This window comes from Anolis sagrei, chromosome 3 (genome assembly GCF_037176765.1).
Source record: "Anolis sagrei isolate rAnoSag1 chromosome 3, rAnoSag1.mat, whole genome shotgun sequence".
In the NCBI taxonomy this organism is placed as follows: Eukaryota; Metazoa; Chordata; class Lepidosauria; order Squamata; family Dactyloidae; genus Anolis; species Anolis sagrei.
Genome location: NC_090023.1, coordinates 176815100 through 176837556, shown reverse-complemented (window position 1 = coordinate 176837556; position 22457 = coordinate 176815100). Strand labels below are relative to the sequence as shown.

The 22457-nt window shown below is 42.2% G+C and overlaps 1 protein-coding gene across 3 annotated transcripts in view; it reads left to right on the top strand.

The window, feature by feature from the left end:
- The first annotated feature begins 5485 nt into the window (after positions 1–5485).
- The window catches only part of DNAJB12 (DnaJ heat shock protein family (Hsp40) member B12), a 56090-nt gene continuing 39118 nt past the window's right edge, over positions 5486–22457 (top strand). For 2 of the 3 annotated variants that reach the window (XM_060768824.2, XM_060768823.2), the window contains exons 1-3: positions 5486–5669; positions 17343–17517; positions 21202–21347. In XM_060768824.2, coding sequence (XP_060624807.2) covers positions 5537–5669; positions 17343–17517; positions 21202–21347 — 454 coding nt within the window. In that variant the 5' untranslated portion in view covers positions 5486–5536. Of the gene's footprint in view, positions 5670–5726; positions 5808–17342; positions 17518–21201; positions 21348–22457 lie in introns of those variants that run through there. The other variant, XM_067465700.1, reaches the window with a different exon arrangement.

Sequence of the window (22457 nt, the reverse complement as noted above, 5' to 3'; positions counted from 1 at the left end):
CCATATAATCCAGTTCAAAGCTGACAATCTGGGTTTTATATGGTAGAGTACAAGGGGCCTAAGAGTTCTTTGTAAGTCACATGTTTGACACTCAGGCACCGCCTGTAATGTTGCAGGAGCAAATTTTGGTGCAATCAGAAAGGCCAAACCCTGGCGATGCCATTAAACTTGAGACCTTAAACATTAACCTCAGCTGAAAAATATATAAACACACACTTCTTGCTCCGAGATTTCTTTGCATGTGCCTTGAGATCGGAAGATAAGTTTCCCAACCAGATCTTACAACCTGAGCTGAAACCATAACTCCAGTTTAATTCAATCTGCGTGGAAGAAACTGAATACAGAGGGAGTTGAACTAAGTGTTTATTTGACACAATAATGATCTGTATGCAGTCTGTGTATATGCCCTATTGATTTATTTAAATGCATGATGCTCTTGGCAATATCCAGAAAACGGTTCCCAATAATCTCAGAGGTTTTGTTCTCTCTAAGCAATTCTTTCTAACAGTCCAGGCAAAATGTAAAAAGAAAAAAAAAGAAAAGAAGGAAAGATGCAGTTTGTGGAAGGATATGTTGTCAAACACACCCCACCATCCCAATGATTTATAGTTCACCAAGGATACCTGTGTCAAAGCCGAGGAAATCATTTCCTTTCACCACTTTCTGTGAGGTCTTCCTAACCTCCATGATGGACCACCACTAGCAGACCCTCCCAAAGCCAATTCTCCATTTTATATACTCTTATTTCTTTTATTAATAACCAGTAGATAAGCGCTGATTCATACCAGCACATATGCGAACTGAGAAGCGGAATTCTTGCACAACAAAACAAATTTCCCCTTTGATAAAATTTATCTTTTCCTCTGCTTGAGTGTGCGTATTTTGCATCCTGCTTTACAACCTCTTGCTTCGTTATGTTTTCATTCCCTATCCCATCCTCTCCTATATGTCTATACCCATTTATCAATATATATATGATTTTTGCCAGAGACAGTGCTAGGGTCACCACCTCTCGCTGATCCCACGAAGGAATTTCTGGGACATTTTCAGAATGAACGCATCCTTAGAAAAAGATGACCACCAGAAACCCATCAGTCATAATCTGCAGATCCATATCTGCACACATGCACACAAACTGGACCCCGCCAAAAATAGGACAGAGAACAAGTGGGCTTCAGATGCTTCAGATGCAGCTACTCCACCCTCGATCAAACCACACAGTCAAACAGCAACTGGAAAAAGGCAAAGACTATCGAGTTCTGGTTTGTCATGCTTTGGTTCATTACTAAAAGGCCGTTGACTCCATTGAGATCAATGCTGTCCTTACCTCTGGTGTGCTTTCTTTAGGTCCTCATCGGAGGCGTCTCTACTCACATCCAAAATTTCATAGTAGTCTTTACATTGTTTCACCCTAGAAGTTAAAATGATAAGCACACAAAGCCATTAGCTATATGCAGGTAAGGCTGCATAGCTTCATGTCTCATTTCACCCCAAATAAAACTCAGAGTGATGATGACTTCTGGTTTTCCTTCCTTGAAGGAATAAAATGGATTAATTACTACAGTGTCACAAATCTAAGGCACCAAGTCATTTTTTTTTTTTGCCTGTCAGTGGTACAGTCACACTTAACAACAGGATTTTTACATTCAGAAAGCAATGATTCCTTGCCTTGAGTCTACAACCATTGGTCATGCCAGCCGCATGACCTTGGAGGTTTCTACGGACAACGCCAGCTCTTCGGCTTTGAAATGGAGATGAGAACCAATCCCAGAGTCGGAGATGACTAGACTTAATGTCAGAGGAAAACTTTTACCTTACTATCTATCTATCTGGATGTGCAATCCATTAAAAATGGTTCAAAAGTTATTGCAAAACTGTAGGGTGCTGGAACTTTGTTTCTAAAGTGTTTCTAAAGTATAGATTGTAAACAACTCATTACTAGAACGAGAGTAACTAAATTTCAAAATGTGTGTGTGTTTGTAGATGTTGTTGTTTATTCGTTCAATTGCTTCTGACTCTTCATGGCCTCATGGACCATCCCACGCCAGAGCTCTCTGTCGGGCGTGGCCACCCCCAGCTCCTTCAGAGTCTAACCAGTCACTTCAAGGATGCCATCCATCCACCTTGCCCTTGGTCAGCCCTTCTTCCTTTTTCCTTCCATTTTCCCCAGCATCACTCCCTAAAGACATCAGACAGGCTCCAACTTTGGCAGTCTTCAGGAGGACGTGGCTGTCCCAATGTGCCTTCCCGAAATAATAATCCCATAGCACTTTGTCCTCCAAAACACTTTACATTTCTTTAGGTCTGCTCGTATGTCCTTCCACAAACACCAGTATCACCTTTCGTCCATGTCCCAGTATTATTTCCAATTTTAACTCCACATTTGGCCTTCCCACTGTTTTTAATTGTGTGTTGTCTTATCGGTAATGTTGTGTATTTTGTTGTTTATGTTTTTTCATTGCTTGTATTGTTGTTATTATTGCTTGTATTGTTGTGTTTGGGCTCGGCCTCATGTAAGCCGCACCGAGTCCCTTGGGGAGATGGTAGCAGGATACAAATAAAGTGTTATTATTATTATTATTATTATTAATGGGTTGTTGTAGGTTTTTTCGGGCTATATGGCCATGTTCTAGAGGCATTCTCTCCTGACGTTTCGCCTGCATCTATGGCAAGCATCCTCAGAGGTAGTGAGGTCTGTTGGAACTAGGAAAAAGGGTCTATATATCTGTGGAATGACCAGGAGTTTTGTCTGCTGGAGCTAGGTGTGAATGTTTCAACTGACCACTTTGATTAGCATTTAATGGCTTGGAAGTGCCTGGGGGAATCTTTCTTTGAGAGGTGATTTGATGTGCCTAATTGTTTACTCTCTGTTGTTTTTTAATACTGGTAGCCAGATTTTGTTCATTTTCATGGTTTCCTCCTTTCTGTTGAAACTGTCCACATGCTTGTGGATTTCAATGGCTTCACTGTGTAGTCTGATATGGTGGTTGTGAGAGTGGCCCAGCATTTCTGTGTTCTCAAATAATATGCTGTGTCCAGGTTGGTTCATCAGGTGCTCTGCTATGGCTGATTTCTCTGGTTGAAATAGTCTGCAGTGCCTTTCATGTTCCTTGATTCATGTTTGGGCAATGCTGCTGCGTTTGGTGGTCCCTATGTAGCTGCATGGTATACGGTAGACTCCTGCAGAGGTGAGAGGATCTCTCTTGTCCTTTGCTGAATGTAGCAATTGTTGGATTTTCTTGGTGGGTCTGTAGATAGTTTGTATGTTGTGTTTCCTCATCAGCTTCCCTATGCGGTCAGTGGTTCCCTTGATGTATGGCAAGAACACTTTTCCTCTGGGTGGATCTTCGTCTTTATTCTCGTGGCTTGTTCTTGGTCTTGCAGCTCTTCTGATGTCTGAGGTGGAGTATCCATTGGCCTGTAGAGCCCAGTTGAGGTGGTTCAGTTCATCTTGGAGGAGGTGGGGTTCGCAGACTCCTTTTGCACAGTCTGCCAAGGCTGTAATGGTGCTTCTTTTTTGACTTGGGTGATAGTTGGAATTTTTATGTAGATATCTATCTGTGTGTGTGGGTTTTCTGTAAACGGTGTGACCCAATTGTTGATCTGGTTTGCGGATGACTAGGAAATCTAGAAAAGGCAGTCTTCCTTCATTTTCTTTTTCCATGGTGAATTGGATGTTCGGGTGGATACAGTTAAGATGGTCCAGGAACCTGTTGAGTTCTTCTTCTCCGTGGCTCCAAATGGTGAAAGTGTCATTCACATATCTAAACTTTAAGACTTTGGGGCGAAGCCTTGATGAATATTCCCTCACTCTTGGGCTTTAGAAATGTTGCCTTTTGGTTCTGAGCTTTTTACCTGCCTTTTAAACTTACATTTTTCAAAACAGAAGTTTGATTTCATAGTGAATAGTTAAATAGGTTGGGCGAGAGTATACAACCCTGCCGTACATATTTCCCAGTCTTGAACTAATCTGTTGTTCCATGGTCAGCTCTTACTGTTGCTACTTATACAGATTCCTCAGGAGAGAGACAAGGTGATTTGGCAGAGTTTGTGCAGGGATCCTCAAACTAAGGCCCGGGGGCCGGATGCGGCCCTCCAAGATCATTTACCCGGCCCTCGCTCAGGGTCAACCTAAGTCTGAAACTACTTGAAAGCACTCAACAACAACAACCCTATTTCATCAGCCAAAAGCAGGCTCACACTTCCCGCTGAAATACTAAGTTTATATTTGTTAAAATTGTTCTTCATTTTAATTAGTGTAGTGTTTTTAAGGTTTATTTGCACTACAAATAAGATATGTGCAGTGTGCATAGGAATTCATTCACATTTTTTTTCAAATAATAATCTGGCCCTCCAACAATTTTGGGGACTTTGACCTGGCCCTCTGTTTAAAAAGTTTGAGGACCCCTAAGTTTGTGTATAGTTTTATAAAGCATAGTGTGCAGGTAGATCTGCACCAGGAGCTCCAATTTTGTTTGCTTTGCATTTAATTTTTGTTATAGTTCTAAGTTTCAGGGACTCTGCAGATAGGTGGCTTCTTTTGGCTGCAATCATAGGGCAAGCCACCTGTCAATGATAGTTAGGTTCCCTGGTCCCTCCCCCTTTTGGGATTTTTAGAGGGAATAGGAGCCTTTTTTGGTTCTGTCCACACAGAGAAGCTTTCCATGCAGGACATAATACCAAGAGCTCCTGTAGAAAGCTTCGTCTTCTACGGCTTGGCCGGGGCTTGGCCGGAAGATATACAGCCTTACAGCTCCTCCGCTGAGGGACTTCAGTCAGCCATCACTGAAACCTGAACTCCTTTTTCCCTGGAAGTCTACAAAGCTCTGCTTGGTAAGGGTCACTCGCGGAAGCCAGAAGCAGTTGGTACCGGGTGCAGGGGCTCCACGCCAACAGAGACAGACAGACTGCCCAGATTAGAAGTTAAGGATTTCCCCATTAGTTAATGTAAAGTTTATGAAGATAGTGCCTGTTCCCTGTGGACAAGATTGAGAGAGAGCCAATAGACTTAAGAAAGCCTTAAAGTACCTGTTTGTTTTCATTAATAAAGAACTTTGTTGAACCTTTAAGCAATCTAAAGACTCTGTTTTAAGGAAATCCAAGGGCCTTTAATCTGAGGCAGCCCCGGCGTCCTGTTGGGCACACAGAATTTATGTCCTGTCTACAGTCTTATGCACAGGCCCAGCGTGCGAAAGCACACATAGTTTGTGACGAATTTGTTCATATAACGAGAGTAACTGCATTTCGAAATGTGTATGTGTGTGTGTACATACTTCTAATTCTGTATACTGCTGCGAATGCCCTTCTGTAAGCAAGGCCTCAGACTAGGATCCTTGTCCAGCCTCAGAAGGAAGGAAGGAAGGAAGGAAGCGCCCTTCTCCTCCAGGCAATATGGCAAGCGCGCGCCTCTCCCACAGGCACTACGGCAGCGCGCGCCGCCTGCACTGCTCGAGAGAGTCCAGCAGGGGGAGGCCGCGCCCTCCCCGCGTGACGCCATCACCGCGCGCCGGCGCCTCCCACCGCCGCGGCCGCCGCCATGGAATCCAACCGGGACGAGGCGGAGCGTTGTATCGCCATCGCGGTGGCCGCCATCAAAGCCAACCAGACGGAAAAGGCGCGGCGTTTCTTGGAGAAGGCGCAGCGCCTCTACCCGTCGCAGCGGGTCCGCGGTGAGCGGGGCGGGAGAGGGAGAGGGGGAGGCCTACACTCGCCGGCTTGACCTCTTGCCCGCACTGCGCCTGCGCGGGAGCTGCCGCCGCGCGGGGCTCCCTGGGAGTTGGAGTCCGGGGGCCCAGCTTGGAGAGAAGGTATCCGGGGAAAGGAGGCCACTTTTGCAAGGTCCCTGCCTGCTTTCCGGGTGAAGGGGAAGAGTGGGAGTCCCGCCCGTCAAAGCCGGCTTCGTACCATGTCTGACGAGGATAAAGTGTTGGCCCCCAATGAGTTTGAGAGACTACAACTCCCAGAAGCCATTGCGTTGCGTGGGAAGGGGCAACACTTCCCGGGAGAGAGAAATTGCCCCGTTATTGCTCCCCCCTCACTCTAAGATGGGGTTTTTTCCTCCTCTTGGGCCTTCTCTTCATGCCTGGCTTATTTGTGCCTCTTAATAATATTAATAATATGTATTCTCTTTCCTCTAGGCCCTGATTTGAGGCCTATAAATATTGGAGACTAAGTATCGACCCCATTCTTCGGTTCTCCCCTTCCTAGAACTGTCCTGGTCATATTCAGTGGCTTTTCTTAAACTTCGTAGCCTTTCTACACAGCCATATAACCCAGAATTTGATGTATTTATCATCCTTGTGGGAGACTTCTCTCATGTCCCCGCATGAGGAGCTGGAGCTGATAGAGGGAGCTCATCTGCCTCTCCCCAGATTCGAACCTGTGACCTGTTGGTCTTCAGTCCAGCCGGCACAGGGGTTTAACTCACTGCGCCACCGGGGGCTCCTATCAAGGCAGATAATCCACAATATACACTTTTAATTGTTATCTGAGGAGTCCACACTGCCATATAATCCAGATCAATGTGGATTTTATACAGCTGTGTGGAAGGAGCCTCAGTTTTCCCCATTTATCTCAGACCCTTTCTACACAGCTGTATAAAATCCAGATTATCTGCTTTGATCTGGATTATATGACAGTGTAGGCTCAGATAATCCAGTTCAAAGCAAATAATGTGGAGCATCTTACTTGATAATCTGGATTATTACTTACTTAGGCGATCCCTCATTGGCCGAGTAGGATAGTCTTCCAGGATCAGTATACTGGCGGTTGGTCTGTAGGTGACGGTGTAGCCCTCTTCTTGATCTGCATGTTCTCCCGCAGTGAGGACATTGGCTTCCAGGTGGAAGGGAGTCCCTGACGGGGTTGGCTTGACGCACCTTCCTCTTGGCACATTTCCCTCTTTCATTCTCCATTTGTGCCTCTTCAAATTCTAGAGCACTGCTGGTCACAGCTGACCTCCAGGTGGAGTGCTCAAGGGCCAGGACTTCCCAGTTCTCAGTGTCTATGCCAGAGATTTTAAGGTTGGCTTTGAGCCCATCTTTAAATCTCTTTTCCTGCCCACCAACATTCTGTTTTCCATTCTTGAGTTCGGAGTAGAGCAACTGCTTTGGGAGATGGTGGTCAGGCATCTGGACAACATGGCCGGTCCAGAAGAGTTGATGGCGGAGAACTATCGCTTCAGTGCTGGTGGTCTTTGCTTCTTCCAGCACGCTGACATTTGTCCGCTTGTCTTGCCAAGAGATTTGCAGGATTTTCCAGAGGCAACGCTGATGGACTCGTTCCAGGAGTTGCATGTGACGTCTGTAGATAGTCCACGTTTCACAGGTGTATACAGAATTGGGTGGATAGTGGCTTTATAAGCAAGCACCGTGGTATCCCTACGGATGTCCCTGTCCTCAAACACTCTCTGCTTCATTCAGAAAAAATGCTGCACTTGCAGAGCTTAGGCGGTGTTGTATTTCAGTGTCAATGTATGGACTATACACCAGTGTAGAAGGACCCTCAGATCTCCTGCCTGTCTGGTTAAAAGGACTTCCCTTCCTTATTGCACTTCGCTTATTCACACATTCGCCACAGAGTCTCTCCCAAAACAAAATGTTAAGATGGAAGTCATGGTAAAGACCTCATGCCCTTGTTGGGATAACAGAGACGTGTTGCGGGGTTTTTGAAAACAGGTTGCTGATTTGTGATTCATTCAGTCCTGAATCATTGGGTGTATCTACACTGTAGGATGAATGCAGGTGATGCCATTTGAATCACACTGCCTTAGTGCTTGGAATCATGGAAGCTGTAATTTTACAAGCTTTTTATCATTATTTATTTATTTATTTATTCATACCCTGCCTTTCTCTCTGTGGGGACTCAAGGCGGCTAGCACTCTACACTAAACAAGTTTAAAATGTGCAATACAAAAGTTACAAAAACAATTCAATAAAAGTGTAGTAAAAACAATTAAAATACACTACATAAATACATGAAAATTATATCTTGTAAGCCTCTCTGAATCATAGAATCAAAGAGTTGGAAGAGACCTCATGGGCCATCCAGTCCAACCCCCTGCCAAGAAGCAGGAATATTGCATTCAAATCACCCCTTCGGGGTGAGAAGGGGGGGGTATATAAATATAGTAAATAAATGAAATGGCCTTTAAAACTCATATTCCCCTCAATCTCACCTAACCTCCCCAAAGCCTTCCACTTCCCCAAATGCCTGTTGTCAGAAGAAGGTCTTGACTTACTTATGAAAGACCAGCAGGGATGGGACCACCCTGATTTCTCTTGGGAGGAAGTTCCACACTCGGAGCAGCCACCGAAAAGGCCCTTTTCCATGTTCTCACCAAGAGTTCTTGAGCAGATAGTGGGATTGAAAGAAGGCCCTTTCTAGTAGATTGTAGATATATCTCAGGTTCATTGGAAGGGATATCCTGGACTGGAGCCATATAGGGCTTTGTAGATCAAAACCAGCACTTTGTATTGTGCTTTGAAATGCGTTGGCAGCCAGCTGAGCTGTTGCAACAGAGGAGTTGTATGCTTCCTGTAGCCAGCCCCAGTTAGCAGTCTGGCTGCTGCTCTTTGGACCTACTGAAGTTTGCGAGCACTTTACAGTAGTCCAACTGGCATGTAACAAAAACATGTACTACCATGGCCAGATCTGACTTCTCCAGAAACTGGCACAGTTGGCGCACTAGCTTTAACTGTGCAAAAGCACTCCTGGTCACTGCTGATACCTGGGCCCCCAGGTTCAGAGGCAAATCCAGGAGTTCTCCCAAACTGCGAACCTGCGTTTTCATGGAGAGTGTAACCCCATCTGACAACAGGCTGACTCCTGATTCCTAGATCTCAGGACTGACCAGGAGCAACTCTTGTTTTGTCTGGATTAAGCTTCAATTTGTTTGCCCTTATCCAGTCCATTACTGCTGCCAGTTGCCAGTTTAGCACAGGAGCGGTTTCCTTGGAATTAGGTGGAAAGGAGTGATAGAGTTGGGTGTCATCTGCATATAGATGGCACCTTACTCCAAAACTCCAGATGACCTCTCCCAGTGGTTTCATGTATATGTTTAACAGCATAGGGAGAGCACAGGGCCCTAAGGGATCCCAAAGGCCAGTGGCCAAGGAGTCGAAAAGAAGTCCCCCCCTCCATGAAGAAACAGAGTCACTGAAGAACAGTACCTCCAAGCCCCATCCCAGAAAGATGACTCAGAAGTATACCATGGTCGATGGTATCGAAAGCCCTGAATGGTTGAGGAGAACCAACAGGGACACACTCTCCTTGTCCGGTTCTCTGCGTAGGTCATCCACCAAAATGACCAAAGTTGCCTCTGTCCCATAACCAGGCCTGAAATCCGACTCACCAAACAAACAAACCTTCCCTGCCTCACCAAACAAACTACAACTCCCAGGATTCCATGAACCGTGGCAGGTAAAGTGTCAAATTGCCTTAATTATACATTATAGATGTTCCCAAGGGTTGGAAGAGACCACCAGGGTTATCCAGTCTGCCATTGTCTGCCATGCAGGAACACACAAAGCACTCTTGACAGATGACCTCGAAAGAAATTGATGCACACACACTCACATTTCCCCAAGTAGCCTAGCCTTTTATTGACTCCTAGCTTCCTGCAACTACTATATACTACAGCTCCCATTTCCCTCAATCTAGTTAGCCGCCAAGGAGCCCCCAGTGGCGCAGTGGGTTAAAGCGCTGAGCTGCTGAGCTTGTTGACTGAAGGGTTGTAGGTTCGATTCCAGGGAGCGGCATGAGCTTCCACTGTCAGCCCCAGCTTCTGCCAACCTAGCAGTTCGAAAACATGCAAATGTGAGTAGATCAATAGGTACCACTCCGGCGGGAAGATAACGGCGTTCCATGCAGTCATGCTGGCCACATGACCTTGGAGATGTTTACGGACAAAGCTGGCTCTTCGGCTTAGAAATGGAGGTGAGCACCACACCCCAGAGTCGGACACAACTGGACTTAATGTCAGGAGACAACCTTTACCTTTACTAGTTGGCGGCCACAGGTTTGTCTGACTGCTCAGATCATTGGGTTGCTGTGAGTTTTTTGGGGCTGTATGGCCATGTCCAAGTAGCATTTTCTCCTGACATTTTGCCTGCATCTGTGGCAGGCATCCTCAGGTTTGTTCAGAGGTCTGTGGGAAATGAGTGGGGGTGTATATATATTTGTGAAATGTCCAGGGTAGGATAGAGATGTCTGTTTGAAATAAGTGTGAATGTTGCACTTAGCCAGCGTGATTAGCATTGAGTAGCTTTGCAGTTGCGAAGTCTAGCTGCTACTGCTTGAGAGCATCCTTTGTTTTGGAGGTGTTAACTGCAACTTGATTGTTGGCTGTCTGGAATTCCCCTGTTTCCGACTGGTGTTCTTTATTTACTGTCTTGATTCTGGAGTTTTTTTTAACACTGCTCAGATCATTACTATTTTTCTTGACCCACTCGCAGTGATCTCTCTACTTCATTCCTTATATCAAAATCTGATATCTCTGCATTTCTATAGAAACAACACACTTTGATCTGCATTCCTCCCCTGGTGGTGCTCTCTCCTGCAATACTCTTCTTTTGAAGGCAGGAGAAGCCAAATGAATCCTGTTTAGAAAATACTGCTTTGTTTTAAAATGTGACAGACATTAAAAGTTGTATAAAGGGGGTGGGGTGGGTTTATAAACTGGCAACATTTCCTATTGCTCTGTCTGCAGTAAGACCTCTGTTGAATCATCTGTTCATTGTACATCACCCTACACAGAATTATTAATTTACACAAGTAGTGTGAACTGATATGTCAAAACTGTACACTTGTAAATGTGGACTCACATGTGCTCTATCCATGTCAGTTTTGTGGTGAATTGAGAGAATTCAGTCTTTTGCCTTTGCTTTTAATACCTAGATAACAAAGATTTCCATTATGAAGTGTTGGGGAGGGGGGCACAAACAGTCTCATTATCAAGCTTTGGAGCATGGAGAAGAAATAGCAGAAAACCTTTTAATTTTTTTTAGCTAGGAAAGATGATAGTATAATATGTACCTACTGAGTCAAATTATGATAAACATTCACATGTTAATGTGGCCGTGAATGTGATGAAACGTAGTATTTGGGGTGAAGACTGTCCTCAGACCAGTTTGTTTTTAAACAAGAGTTGTTTCTTCATGGGAAGACATGGTAATAAATGGAATGGTGATCCAAGAGAGTTAGAGATCTCATAGTCATCATGGTGTGCAGTTACAAGAACTACTTAGACAACAATGTTCTTTCTTTCTTCATTTGAAGAAGCAAACCTTTTTCCATGTTCTAGCCCTTCACACTCCCGGTAAGAGTTTCAAATGGAAGTAATTTGAAATGGAAGTAATTTTTCAAGACAGGTGTCACTACCTGTTCTTAAACTGAGCCTTAAATAAGGACACCTCTGTGTCTGCTTGATGATGACACGTTCACAAATATGTCTTTATCTGTTTGAGATTTAGAATTGTAACAGTTGCAAGAGATTCCAGAGGCCATCCTGTCCAGCCAATCTCTTACCATGCAGGAATACACAGTCAAATCACCCCCGACAGATGGCCATCCAGCTTTTGCTTAAAATCTTCCAGAGAAGGCAGCTCCACCACACTCCTAGGCAGTCTATTCCACTGCCGAAAGACTCTTACTCTCAGGAAGTTCTTCTTGATATTTAGATGGAATCTCTTTTCCTGCAGTTTGAATCCATTGCTCTACTCTCTAGTCTCCAGTGCAGTAGAAAACAAGACTGCCCCTTCCTCAATCTGACATCCCCTCATGTCCCCTCTCAGCCTTCTTTTCTCCAAGCTAAACATATCCAGCTCCCTAAGTTGTTCCTCATAGGACTTTTTAGACCTTTCGCCATTTTGGTCATTCTTCTCTGGACATGTTCCGTCTTGTCAATATCCCTCTTGAATTGTGGTGCCCAGAACTTGAGACAAGTGTTGCAGGTGAGATCTGGCCAAAGAAGACTAGAGTGGGACCATGGCTAGAATCGCATTAGCTTTTTTAGCTGTTGCATTATACTGTAGACCCATTTTCAGTTTCTGGTCTACTAAGGTCCCTTAGTAGACTGGCAACAAAGATCTGCATAGTCAAAGCATTGGTATTCCCCGTAATCACCTACGGATGTGAGAGCTGGACCATAGGGAAGGCTGAGCGAAGGAAGAGAGATGCTTTTGAACTGTGGTGCTGGAGGAAAGTTCTGAGAGTGCCTTGGACTGGCAGAAGATCCAACCAGTGCATCAAGTTAACCCCGACCGAGACCGCCTTCCACCTGGAAACCAATGCCCTCACTGTGGAAGAAGATGCAGATCAAGAATAGGGCTCCTCAGTCACCAACAGATCCACCGCCAGGACACTGAACTTGGAGGACCATCATCCTCAGACTACGAGGGATCGCCTAAGCGAACTTCAGGAAATAAAGGCCGATTGCTCATTGGAGGGAAGGATATTCGAGACAAAGATGAAGTACTTTGGCCACATTGTGAGAAGAAAGGAAAGCTTAGAGAAGACAATGATGTTGGGGGAAATGGAAGGAAAAAGGAAGAGGGGCCAACCAAGGGCAAGATGGATGGATGCTGTCCTTGAAGTGACTGGATTGACCTTGAAGGAGCTGGGGGTGGTGACGGCCGACAGGGAGCTCTGGCATGGGCTGGTCCATGAGGTCACGAAGAATCGGAAACGAATGAACAACAACAAAGGTCCCTTCTACACTACCATATAATCCAGATTATCAAATCAGATAATCTGAAATTTATATGGCATTGTAGAATGGGCCTAAGACTCCTAGTTCACAGGCATCACCCATCCTATATCTGTTCAGTTCATTTTCTTTGCCACTTTGCATCTCTCCCTTTTGAAATACATGTTGTTAGTTTTGGCCCAACTTAAAGTGATTTTGAGTTCTGATTCCTTCCTCTCCGGAATTAGCTATCCCTCCTACTTTGGTGTAATCTACAAATGTGATAAGCCAGCATGCAAACTATGAAGATAAGGCCAACAGGTGCTTGTGTACACATATTACAACGTATATGGGACAAAATATGAGGTGGTCCATATGACGTTCCTCCAGCCTTATCAGTGACTGTGCTTTCTTTCTAAGGATGTAATGTTCTGAGGAGACCCTTTTCTGATATAGGGCACCATCCCTTTGAAATCACTATTAAAAGTGATTTGGAAGCTAGAAGCAGTCAAAAATTCTAATACTGTACTGTTTGAGATTCTGTTTGTTTCCTTTTTTCTGCATGATGTCACATCTTGTTTTTAAAAAAAGGTTTGTAGCATATTTTTCCTAAGTTGAAAATGACTAAATAGGAGATAATGGAAACCAGACTTAAAGTTTTCATTAAATCTTAATGAAGATGTTAATCAAGTATGCTTTGTGTATTTATAGGTCAATGATGCAATAACATATCTTGCTCTGGATGAACAAATCTCAATGTTGAGATCTTTAGTAGGGCAGAAGGGAACCTAACAGGAAATACCTCTAGATGAATATCTCCTGTTTCTTGTGTAATACATACCAAAACGAAATCACTTTTTCCTCCCCAGATGTGAAACAATTCCTTTTAGAGTGTATAGTGATCTCCTACAGGATATTACATCCTTAGAATTACCAATTTGTAAATGATGAATTCTAACTTTGGGATGTACTACAGTTTTTGGAAGAGTTAGCCCAATATTTAGAACTGGGGATTATCTTCACTTCCTCTCCCTGCTCCTTTGTTTTTCTTAGACAATCTTGTTGTTCATCCGTTTAGTCGTTTCCAACTCTTCGTGACCACACCAGAGCTCCGTGTCGGCCATCACCTCCCCCAGCTCCTTCAAGGTCAATCCAGTAACTTCAAGGATACCATCCATCCATCTTGCCCTTGGTCGGGCCCTCTTCCTTTTTTCCTTCCATTTTCCCCAGCATCATTGTCTTCTCCAAGCTTTCCTTTCTTCTCATGATGTGGCCAAAGGACTTCATCTTTGTCTCTACTATCCTTCCCTCCAGTGAGCAGTTGGGCTTTATTTCCTGAAGTATGGATCTTCTCGCAGTCCAAGGCACACTCAGAACTTTCCTCCAGCACCACATTAGACAACCTATATGGTGTTTTTTCTTGTTTCATTACTTCCTGTTGTGTTGGAATATTTTAACAAAGGGGTTAGAAAAATATTTCCTTAACAGTATGTTAAACACCACATTAATTTCCATTATTAGTTTAAACATTTTCTTTACTTAAATCAAGATGATAATCATTTATCAGTGAGGCTTTTTTAATGGTCTCTGACCCATTTGTCTCTACAGCATCTTTTCTATAGTCTTTTAGGTGATTATATATATATATATATATATATTGCTGTCCATTCTCATCATAGATGTACTTGTTTTGGGGACAACTTTAGTAGAGGTTGGGAAGCCTTGTTCAAGCCTTGCAGTGCAAATCTTTGAACATAGTATGTACTGAAGAACACTCTTAAAATAATTGCTTACATTATTCATTAGCACAGCATCTAGGATGGTTAAAATGATCTCCCCCACCCATAGCTTCAAGGCATTCAGCTGATAATTTAATGCAGGTTAATGATTCTGTGTGTAAAATTAGTGTTGCTTACTGAGGCGGAATTAATCTGCTGCTATTGGTATTTTTAAGTAAAATAGAGTATCACTCTGAATCAGGGTAGGAAGTGTAGCCCTCCAGATCTTGCTGGGCTAGAGGTCTCAGTATTTTTCAGTATTTGTTTATATGGCAGTGGAGTGATAGGAACAGCAATCCAGCAAATCTGGAAGGCCTCATATTACAACCCTTGCTCTCTATATAAAGATCTATGTGTGGTCAGTCCATTAGAAGAAATTGTGGGGAGATGGAGGAGAATGATTTTTAAATAGCCCAGCCAAACTCCATCATTTATAGACTAAATTGGATTGTATCTAGAAAAAGTCAGAGGATATCTAATTAAAATGTGTGATATTTACTGTATATACTCAAGTATAAGCCTAGATTTTCAGCCCCTTTTTTAGGCTGAAAAAGCTGCCCTTGGCTTATATTCGAGTCAAAGTTATTTATTATTTTACTCTCTTATTACTATTATTTTATTACATTTATTATTTTACTCTATTATTGGTATTATTACATTTTCATTATTTTACTCAGTTATTATTTTATTACATTTATTTTACTCTATTTATTATTATTACATTTATTATTTTACTTCATTATTGTTGCTATTAAATTTATTATTTTACTTTATTATTATTGGAAGGATACGTAAGCACATTTACACTGAAAAAGATTAGAATAATGGTTTAATCAAAGTTGGTCACTCTTATTTTAAATTACAGTTCTATGTAAACATTGAAAAACATTTAACCTACTGTTTCCTCAATTAATGTAATTTTATTGGTAACTATTTTTATTTTGAAATTTATCAGTAGCCGCTGCATTTGCCACCCTTGGCTTATACTCGAGTCAATAAATGTTCCTATTTTTTGTGGTAAAATTAGGTGTCTCGGTTTATATTCGGGTTGGCTTATACTTGAGTATAAACGGTAACTTACTTTAAAATAAACTTCCATCTACTCTATGTTTAGATCAAGGCAGTAATAATTCCAGGTTAATTAAGAACAGACTTTGCTCCATTTCAGTGGCATTAATGGGGCAAACTGGCATGCCACTCAACAAAACATGCAGAATTAACTCTAGGAAGTATATGTTTGGTTGCATCAATCCACTGTATTTGATATGAAATGATATATGCTAAAACTAGAATTGATGTTTTGTGAGGATATGTAATGAATGCAAAATAGATTTTTTTAATGTTAGCATACTGAGATCACAGAAGTTGATGAGGACTGTATGTTACTGAACTACAACATATATCATTCCTCACATTAGCTATGTAGGTTAGGACTAGCAGTAGTTGCAGCTAATTGTCTCCCACCTTTTTTATGGTGTCCTGTCTTTTGTGCTTCTCTGCTTTCAACTGATAATAGCCATACTTACTTTTCTTTTACTTATGACACTTTAGTTTGTGGTTTGCTATCACTTGTTACATAAGGAGATATACCTGCTTTTAGAAACAGGCATGAAAAGTTCCACAGAGTGTCCTAGTTATGGCTATCCAGGCATTCTGATAAGTGTCAGTATAGTATAGTGAACTGGAGAACAGGGTTCAAATCTCGGCTGAAGTATGGATTACTTCTGGCTTATTTATTTATCGTGTCAGAAGTGAATTGAGAATACGGTTATAGTGCATACAAAAACCACAAACAAAGTTAAAAGTTTGGCATTGTACTAAATTTCCTTTGAAATAAGGATGAATAAGCTGAGGATCAATCCTGACAAGACAGAGGTCCTCCTGGTCAATTCTAGATTAGATTGAGGTATAGGGTGGCAACCTGTACTTGACGGGGTTGCTCTCCCCCTGTAATCACAGGTCCGCAGCTTGGGTGTCCTCCTAGACTCAGCGTTGACGCTTGAAGCTCAGGTGTCGGCAGTGGCTGGGAGGGCCATCGCACAATTGAAGCTCGTGCGCCAGCTGCGACTGTACCTCGTGAAGTTAGATTTGGCCACTGTGGTCCACGCCTTAGTTACCTCTAGATTGGACTATTGCAATGTGCTCTACGTGGGGCTGCCCTTGAAGACAGCCCGGAAATTCCAATTGGTCCAAAGAGTGGCAGCCAGATTATTAACTGGTGCGAACTACAGAGAGCGGTCAACCCTCCTATTTAAGGAGCTCCACTGGCTGCCATTTATTTTCCGGGCCCAATTCAAAGTGCAGTACTTCCCTGACTCTGTCGGCTCCCAGAATGCCTCTGGGAGCACATCCAAGGCACGCTGCTGCCCAGCGCTGCTCAGAGTCAGCATCCAGAGATGCTTCCTTGGGCCTAGGCAAACCCAGTGGCCTTCCCAGGAGGTAAGCAGCGAGGGCGGAGGAGGGGTAGTCTTAAACGCCGAGTAAATCCCTAACTCTGTATTTTACCTTTAAAAGTTGGGGGGTCGTCTAATACCCCCAGTCGCCTTGTATGCCAGAAAACACGGTAATTTTGCCTCTTATTCTCATAATGGAAGTAGACCTACAGAAAAAAAGCCAAAATGTTTGGGATGATTTGTTTGTTGGCATGAAATTGCCAGGCAACAAATTATTTATATCAAATGATCCTCTTTCTCTCTGGATGCAGCAGTCATTGATTCAACCAGCTCTGTTTCCCTGGATGGATGTACTGAAATGCTGGGGAAGAGGGCCAGTGAAGGACGGGTGGTCATAGTGGGAGTAGGCAGGGAGTAAAATAACATATGGCTGTATCTATGCAAGAAATGAAGATTTTGAACCCAAACTGTGTTTTCTACTTGTAGTGCTGCTTGAATCTCTCACCAAGAGTGAACAGTCGTCAAATGGCCATTCTCAGCCCAAGGAACCCACAAACCCAACCCGTAGGAAAATGAGTGGCGACTTCCCTTCAGCCAACGGAGAGGCAGGTGGGGACATCAGTAAAGGCTACAGTCAGGATCAGGTAGATGCAGTGAAACGGTAAGTGGATAATTCAGAATTGCATTCTTACTGTCTTTCAGAATATTTTTTTCCAGTTACATTTGGAGGTCGGAGGAAAACATTAGGATGCAGCTGCTAGCCTCTGTTGATCAGTAGCAGTGGTGTGGCTCTCCATATGTTGTGGGACTCTGACTCCCATTATTCCCAGGCAGCATGATTGATTGTAATTACACAAAACCTGCAGATCTGGTTTCCAACTCCAGATCGACCTCATAATGGTGAAGTTGTGGACCAATGTCTGTGGTACAGTTTATATGTTCACTTTGCAAATCACATCTTTGGGTGCATCATCAAAAGAATAAAAAACCTAATAACCAATTACTATTGCTGAGATCCTGCATGGCATTCACGATGTAGAGTTATCTGTCTGTTCTTAATGTTTATCTAAATTGTTCAAAAGAACCCTTGGGGTTGGTTGCACATAAATAAAGCATGCATACTCACATATAAAATACATTTACCCTCATATTATTTTATGTCCTCCGAAGGGGCAAAATCCACACAGAATTTAATCTCCTTTGTATTGAATATGGTCTGCCTTCCACATTTGCTAAAGCTAGGGTCATAGGACCCCCATAAAAGTAAAAAAAACTTTGCATGATAAAACCACTATCTAGAAATATGGTCTGCGGCCTCACCATTACTACACCTTTGCCTTAAAACCAGGCGGCAATGAGAACAACTGGTCTCGCGAAACCCTCTTATAGTGCCGTGGCAATGGGGATGTTGGGAGGGGAGAGGCTGCCTAACCCACAAAAGATTCCTACTACCCCATAAGCTCTAGATTATTAAATATGGTTTTCTGTGGGCGAACAGATGGTGACTACTAGATGGCATATGTTCTGTATCAGAAACTAGAGCTGATGTGGTCTATCCAATGCAGTTTTCTGAACCAGCACCCCAAATAACCAAACCAAATCTAAAGTTGACCAAAACCCTTTTGGTACTAATGTTGGAGAGTGATCCCTGGTCAAAGTGGTCCCTGGTCAAGAAAAGGTTGGGAACCACTGTATCATTGAGATTAAGAATGACGCCTTTGATGTTTGCTGAGGTTTGGTTCCAGAACCCCCCTGTGGATGCCAAAAATCATGGATGCTTATCTCCCATTATATACAATGGTATAGTAAAATAGTGTCCCTTAAATAAAACAGTAAAATCAAGGTTTGCTTTTGGGAGGTTTTTAAAAATATATATTTTCAAGTGGTTGAGGACAGAATTTGTGGGTCCAGAAGCAATGGATACAGAGAGACGTCTTTATATATTTTTGTTGGACATTGGACACAGGTATTATTCTTCCACTCTTCTCTTTCTGTAGACTCCTCACAGCAGTTGATACGATTACTATAAGATCTTTCATTCAGGCATATCAGTCAGGCTCTTTTGCTTCAAGACTGGAATTACTTTATATACCTGTACACATAGACTGCAATACTGTAATTTTTTTTTGTTGTGTCAGGAGCGACATGAGAAACTGCAAGTCGCTTCTGGTGTGAGAGAATTGGCTGTCTGCAAGGACATTGCCCAGGGGACGCCCGGATGATTTTGATGTTTTATCATCCTTGTGGGAGGCTTCTTTCATGTCCCCGCATGAGGAGCTGGAGCTGATAGAGGGAGCTCATCCGCCTCTCCCCGGATTCGAACCAATACTGTAATTCACGGATGGGAAATGTGCAGTGTCCCAAGGCTGTTTTTAAGACTTTCAGGGCAAAATGTTTCCTTTAAATCAGGGGGCCTTAGTTTTGGATGGGGAGTGGTGGAACCATCTCAGAATATGATAAAAATTGGACTTTCTGTCTAATGTTAGGGACCAGAAGTTTTCCGTAATTTGGATTTTTTTTAAAGATTTTGGAATATTTGCATATAAATTATGAGATATCTTCAAGATGAGGACACATTTATATTTTTATATACACTTTATACACATAGCCTGAAAGTAATTTTATGCATAATACTTTTGTGAATGAGACAATGTGTCGCAATCTCAGTTACCATATTGGGCCATTTTTTATTTTGGAGTATTTGGGATTTCAGAATTACGGACCAGGGATATTCAACCTGTAATCCTTTATATGCTTATATGTTTTATTTAATTGTATTTTAAAATTGTTTTTATTTTATGTTCTGTTTTTAGGCACCTTGTGCTGTGTATAAGCTGCCCCAAGTCCCTCCAGGGAGATGGTGGCGGGATACAAGAATCAAGTTCTTGTTGTTATATAATGCTATTTATTTGGATTAGAATTGATGACAACTTCAACAATACACAGGCCTACAATAATCAACACAAATTATACTAATCAACAAACAAATAAATACAACAACAATACTGCAAACATCACACTCACTATTGAGTTTTACCCCTTGTTTGTATTTTTGTTTTAGTTTAGCTCTTAATATGTTGTAATAACTTGTTAGACAGCTGTATAGTTTTAGCATTATGCATTGTAAAAAAAATCTACTTTTGTATTATTGCTCTTTTACTATGTCTTCTTTTTCTGAATAAGAAATAATTTTAAAAAATTGATGACTTCTTATGGAACGATAGTCTTTATTCTCTTTTTAAAAATTCAATTCTAGAGATAATTCAGCATATATAGTGGTATCAGTTATGGTTTAGGTTCCCCCCCCCCCCCAAATTGGATACCAAACCTGGATGCTGAAGTTTCAGTGCAGTTTATATATAATGGGAAATCAAAGTTTGCTATTAAGATTTTCCCCCCACTATTTTAAGCAGTACGTGCTGAATCCATGAATATGGAGAGCTCTTTGCAGTAAGTTGGGTTTATAGTGAAATGTCATCAAAACATTGCCTAAAAGTCCTATGCCACTTGGGGGCACTATTTTCACTGAGTTGATGCTGATCTTCAAGGCACTGTGAATGTGCTGAAAATTTATGGGGAATTCTTTTTCTGCTGTCCTTAAAATGTACTTATTCACAGACTGTTAATAGTTCTTAAAAACTGCACAGTTTTCAGCAATTTTTTCTCATGAAGAAAAACGATAAAATATCCTTTGGCAGGGAGAGAGAGAAAGAGACTTTCTTCATAATAGCAAAGGGGGCAGTTCTAACTGCAGCAGCTTCTTCCTTGATTTTACAGGGATATTAAGGATGCCTTGGGCTGGACCTCTTTGAATATTGATGATGAAAGTGATGTTTCAGTCTGTAAATCCTTGTATATATGTATGTATGCCACTCTGGATGAGTTTACTGTGTGCCTACCCACCAAAGGAATGGCCATCAGTGAGCTGCGGTCTTGGAAAGAGAGAGAACCCAGAAAGAAGACCCATGTTCAAAAAGATTCATAAACTCCTTCCAAACCTTTGGCATAAATGAGCTCACTGCATGCACACAGCTCTATGTTTTCCTCCTGTGTAGTTTCAGTGAGATATTAATGCTTGAATACTCAAGACAAGGAATCATTGCTTGCTGAATATAAGTATTTAATTATTAAGTGTGACTGTACCACTGACAGGCAAGAAAAATTGACTTGGTGCCTTGGGTTTGTGACACTAGTAATTAATCCATTTTACTCCTTCAAGGAAGGAAAACCCAGAAGTCAGCATCACTCACCCTACATTTTATTTGGGGTGTAACGAGACATGAAGCTATGCAGCCTTATATGCATATATCTAATGGCTCTGTGTGCTTATCTTTTTAACTACTAGGGTGAAACAGTGTAAAGACTACTACGAAATTTTGGGTGTGAGTAGAGACGCCTCCGACGAGGACCTTAAGAAAGCATACCGGAAATTAGCGCTGAAATTTCACCCTGACAAGAATCATGCACCAGGTGCAACAGAGGCCTTTAAAGGTAAAATAGAGTTCTTGCTTATGATGAAAATTGCGATTGGGCATGGAAGTGGTGATGCATTTATGTATTAAAGAAAGGATAGGATTGGTGGGAATGTATTATTTGTTGTCATCTTAAAACAGTTTGAAAAACCCATGTGTTTGTGTTCATGTTTGCAGAGAAGTTCTTTGGTCTCATTAAGTATATTTATTCTGTCCCACCATTTTCTAGTTTGGGATTGAGAGTGGCTTGCAAATGTAAAAAACACATGGTTAAAAATTTTCAGGTTACAACAGGAGAATTAAAAAGGTGATAAAAGGTAAAGGTTTCCCCTTGACATTAAATCTAGTCATGTTTATAATAATAATAATAATAATAATAATAATAATAATAATAATAATAATAATAACAAGTTTATTTATACCCCGCCACCATCTCCTGAATGGGGACTCGGGGCGGCTTATATGAGGCCAAGCCCAATCAACAGATTACAACAAAATAAAATAAAAAACACATGCAATAAACAACAACATCATAATTACATAAAAATATGAATATATTAACGATATAAGATTACAATAAACACAGTCACAGTGACAATGGACGGCTACATATGCAAGAAAATGGTTAAAAAACTGATTAAAAACATGGATGAGATAAAAGGAGAAGCAGGTTATTTGCGGAGGGGGCCCATTAAAACGAGGATTGTGGAATCGAGCTTTCCCACGGGGGGGGGGGGGTGCTCATCACCATTGTCTGTAGATGCCTCCAAGGTCATGTGACTGGCTTGACTACATGGAGTGCCGTTACCTTCCCGCCAGAACGGTACCTATTGATCTACTCACAGATTTGCATGTTTTTGAACAGTTAGGTTGGGAGAAGCTGAGGCTAACAACAAGGGGCTCACCCTGTCCTGCAGATTTAAACCGCCAACCATCCAGTCACCAAGTTCAGCAGCTTAGTGGTTTAACCCACTGCGCCACCACAACCCCTTAAAAAAAGTGATAAAAAGTGGAAGAAAAAAAGAGAAAGAGATGCCCCTCTTTTCCTAGTCTGCCCTTGCTTTCTCTGGCATGGCCTTGGAAGTACCATAGGTTTTTTTTATAGTCATCAGTAAGGAACAGCAAATTA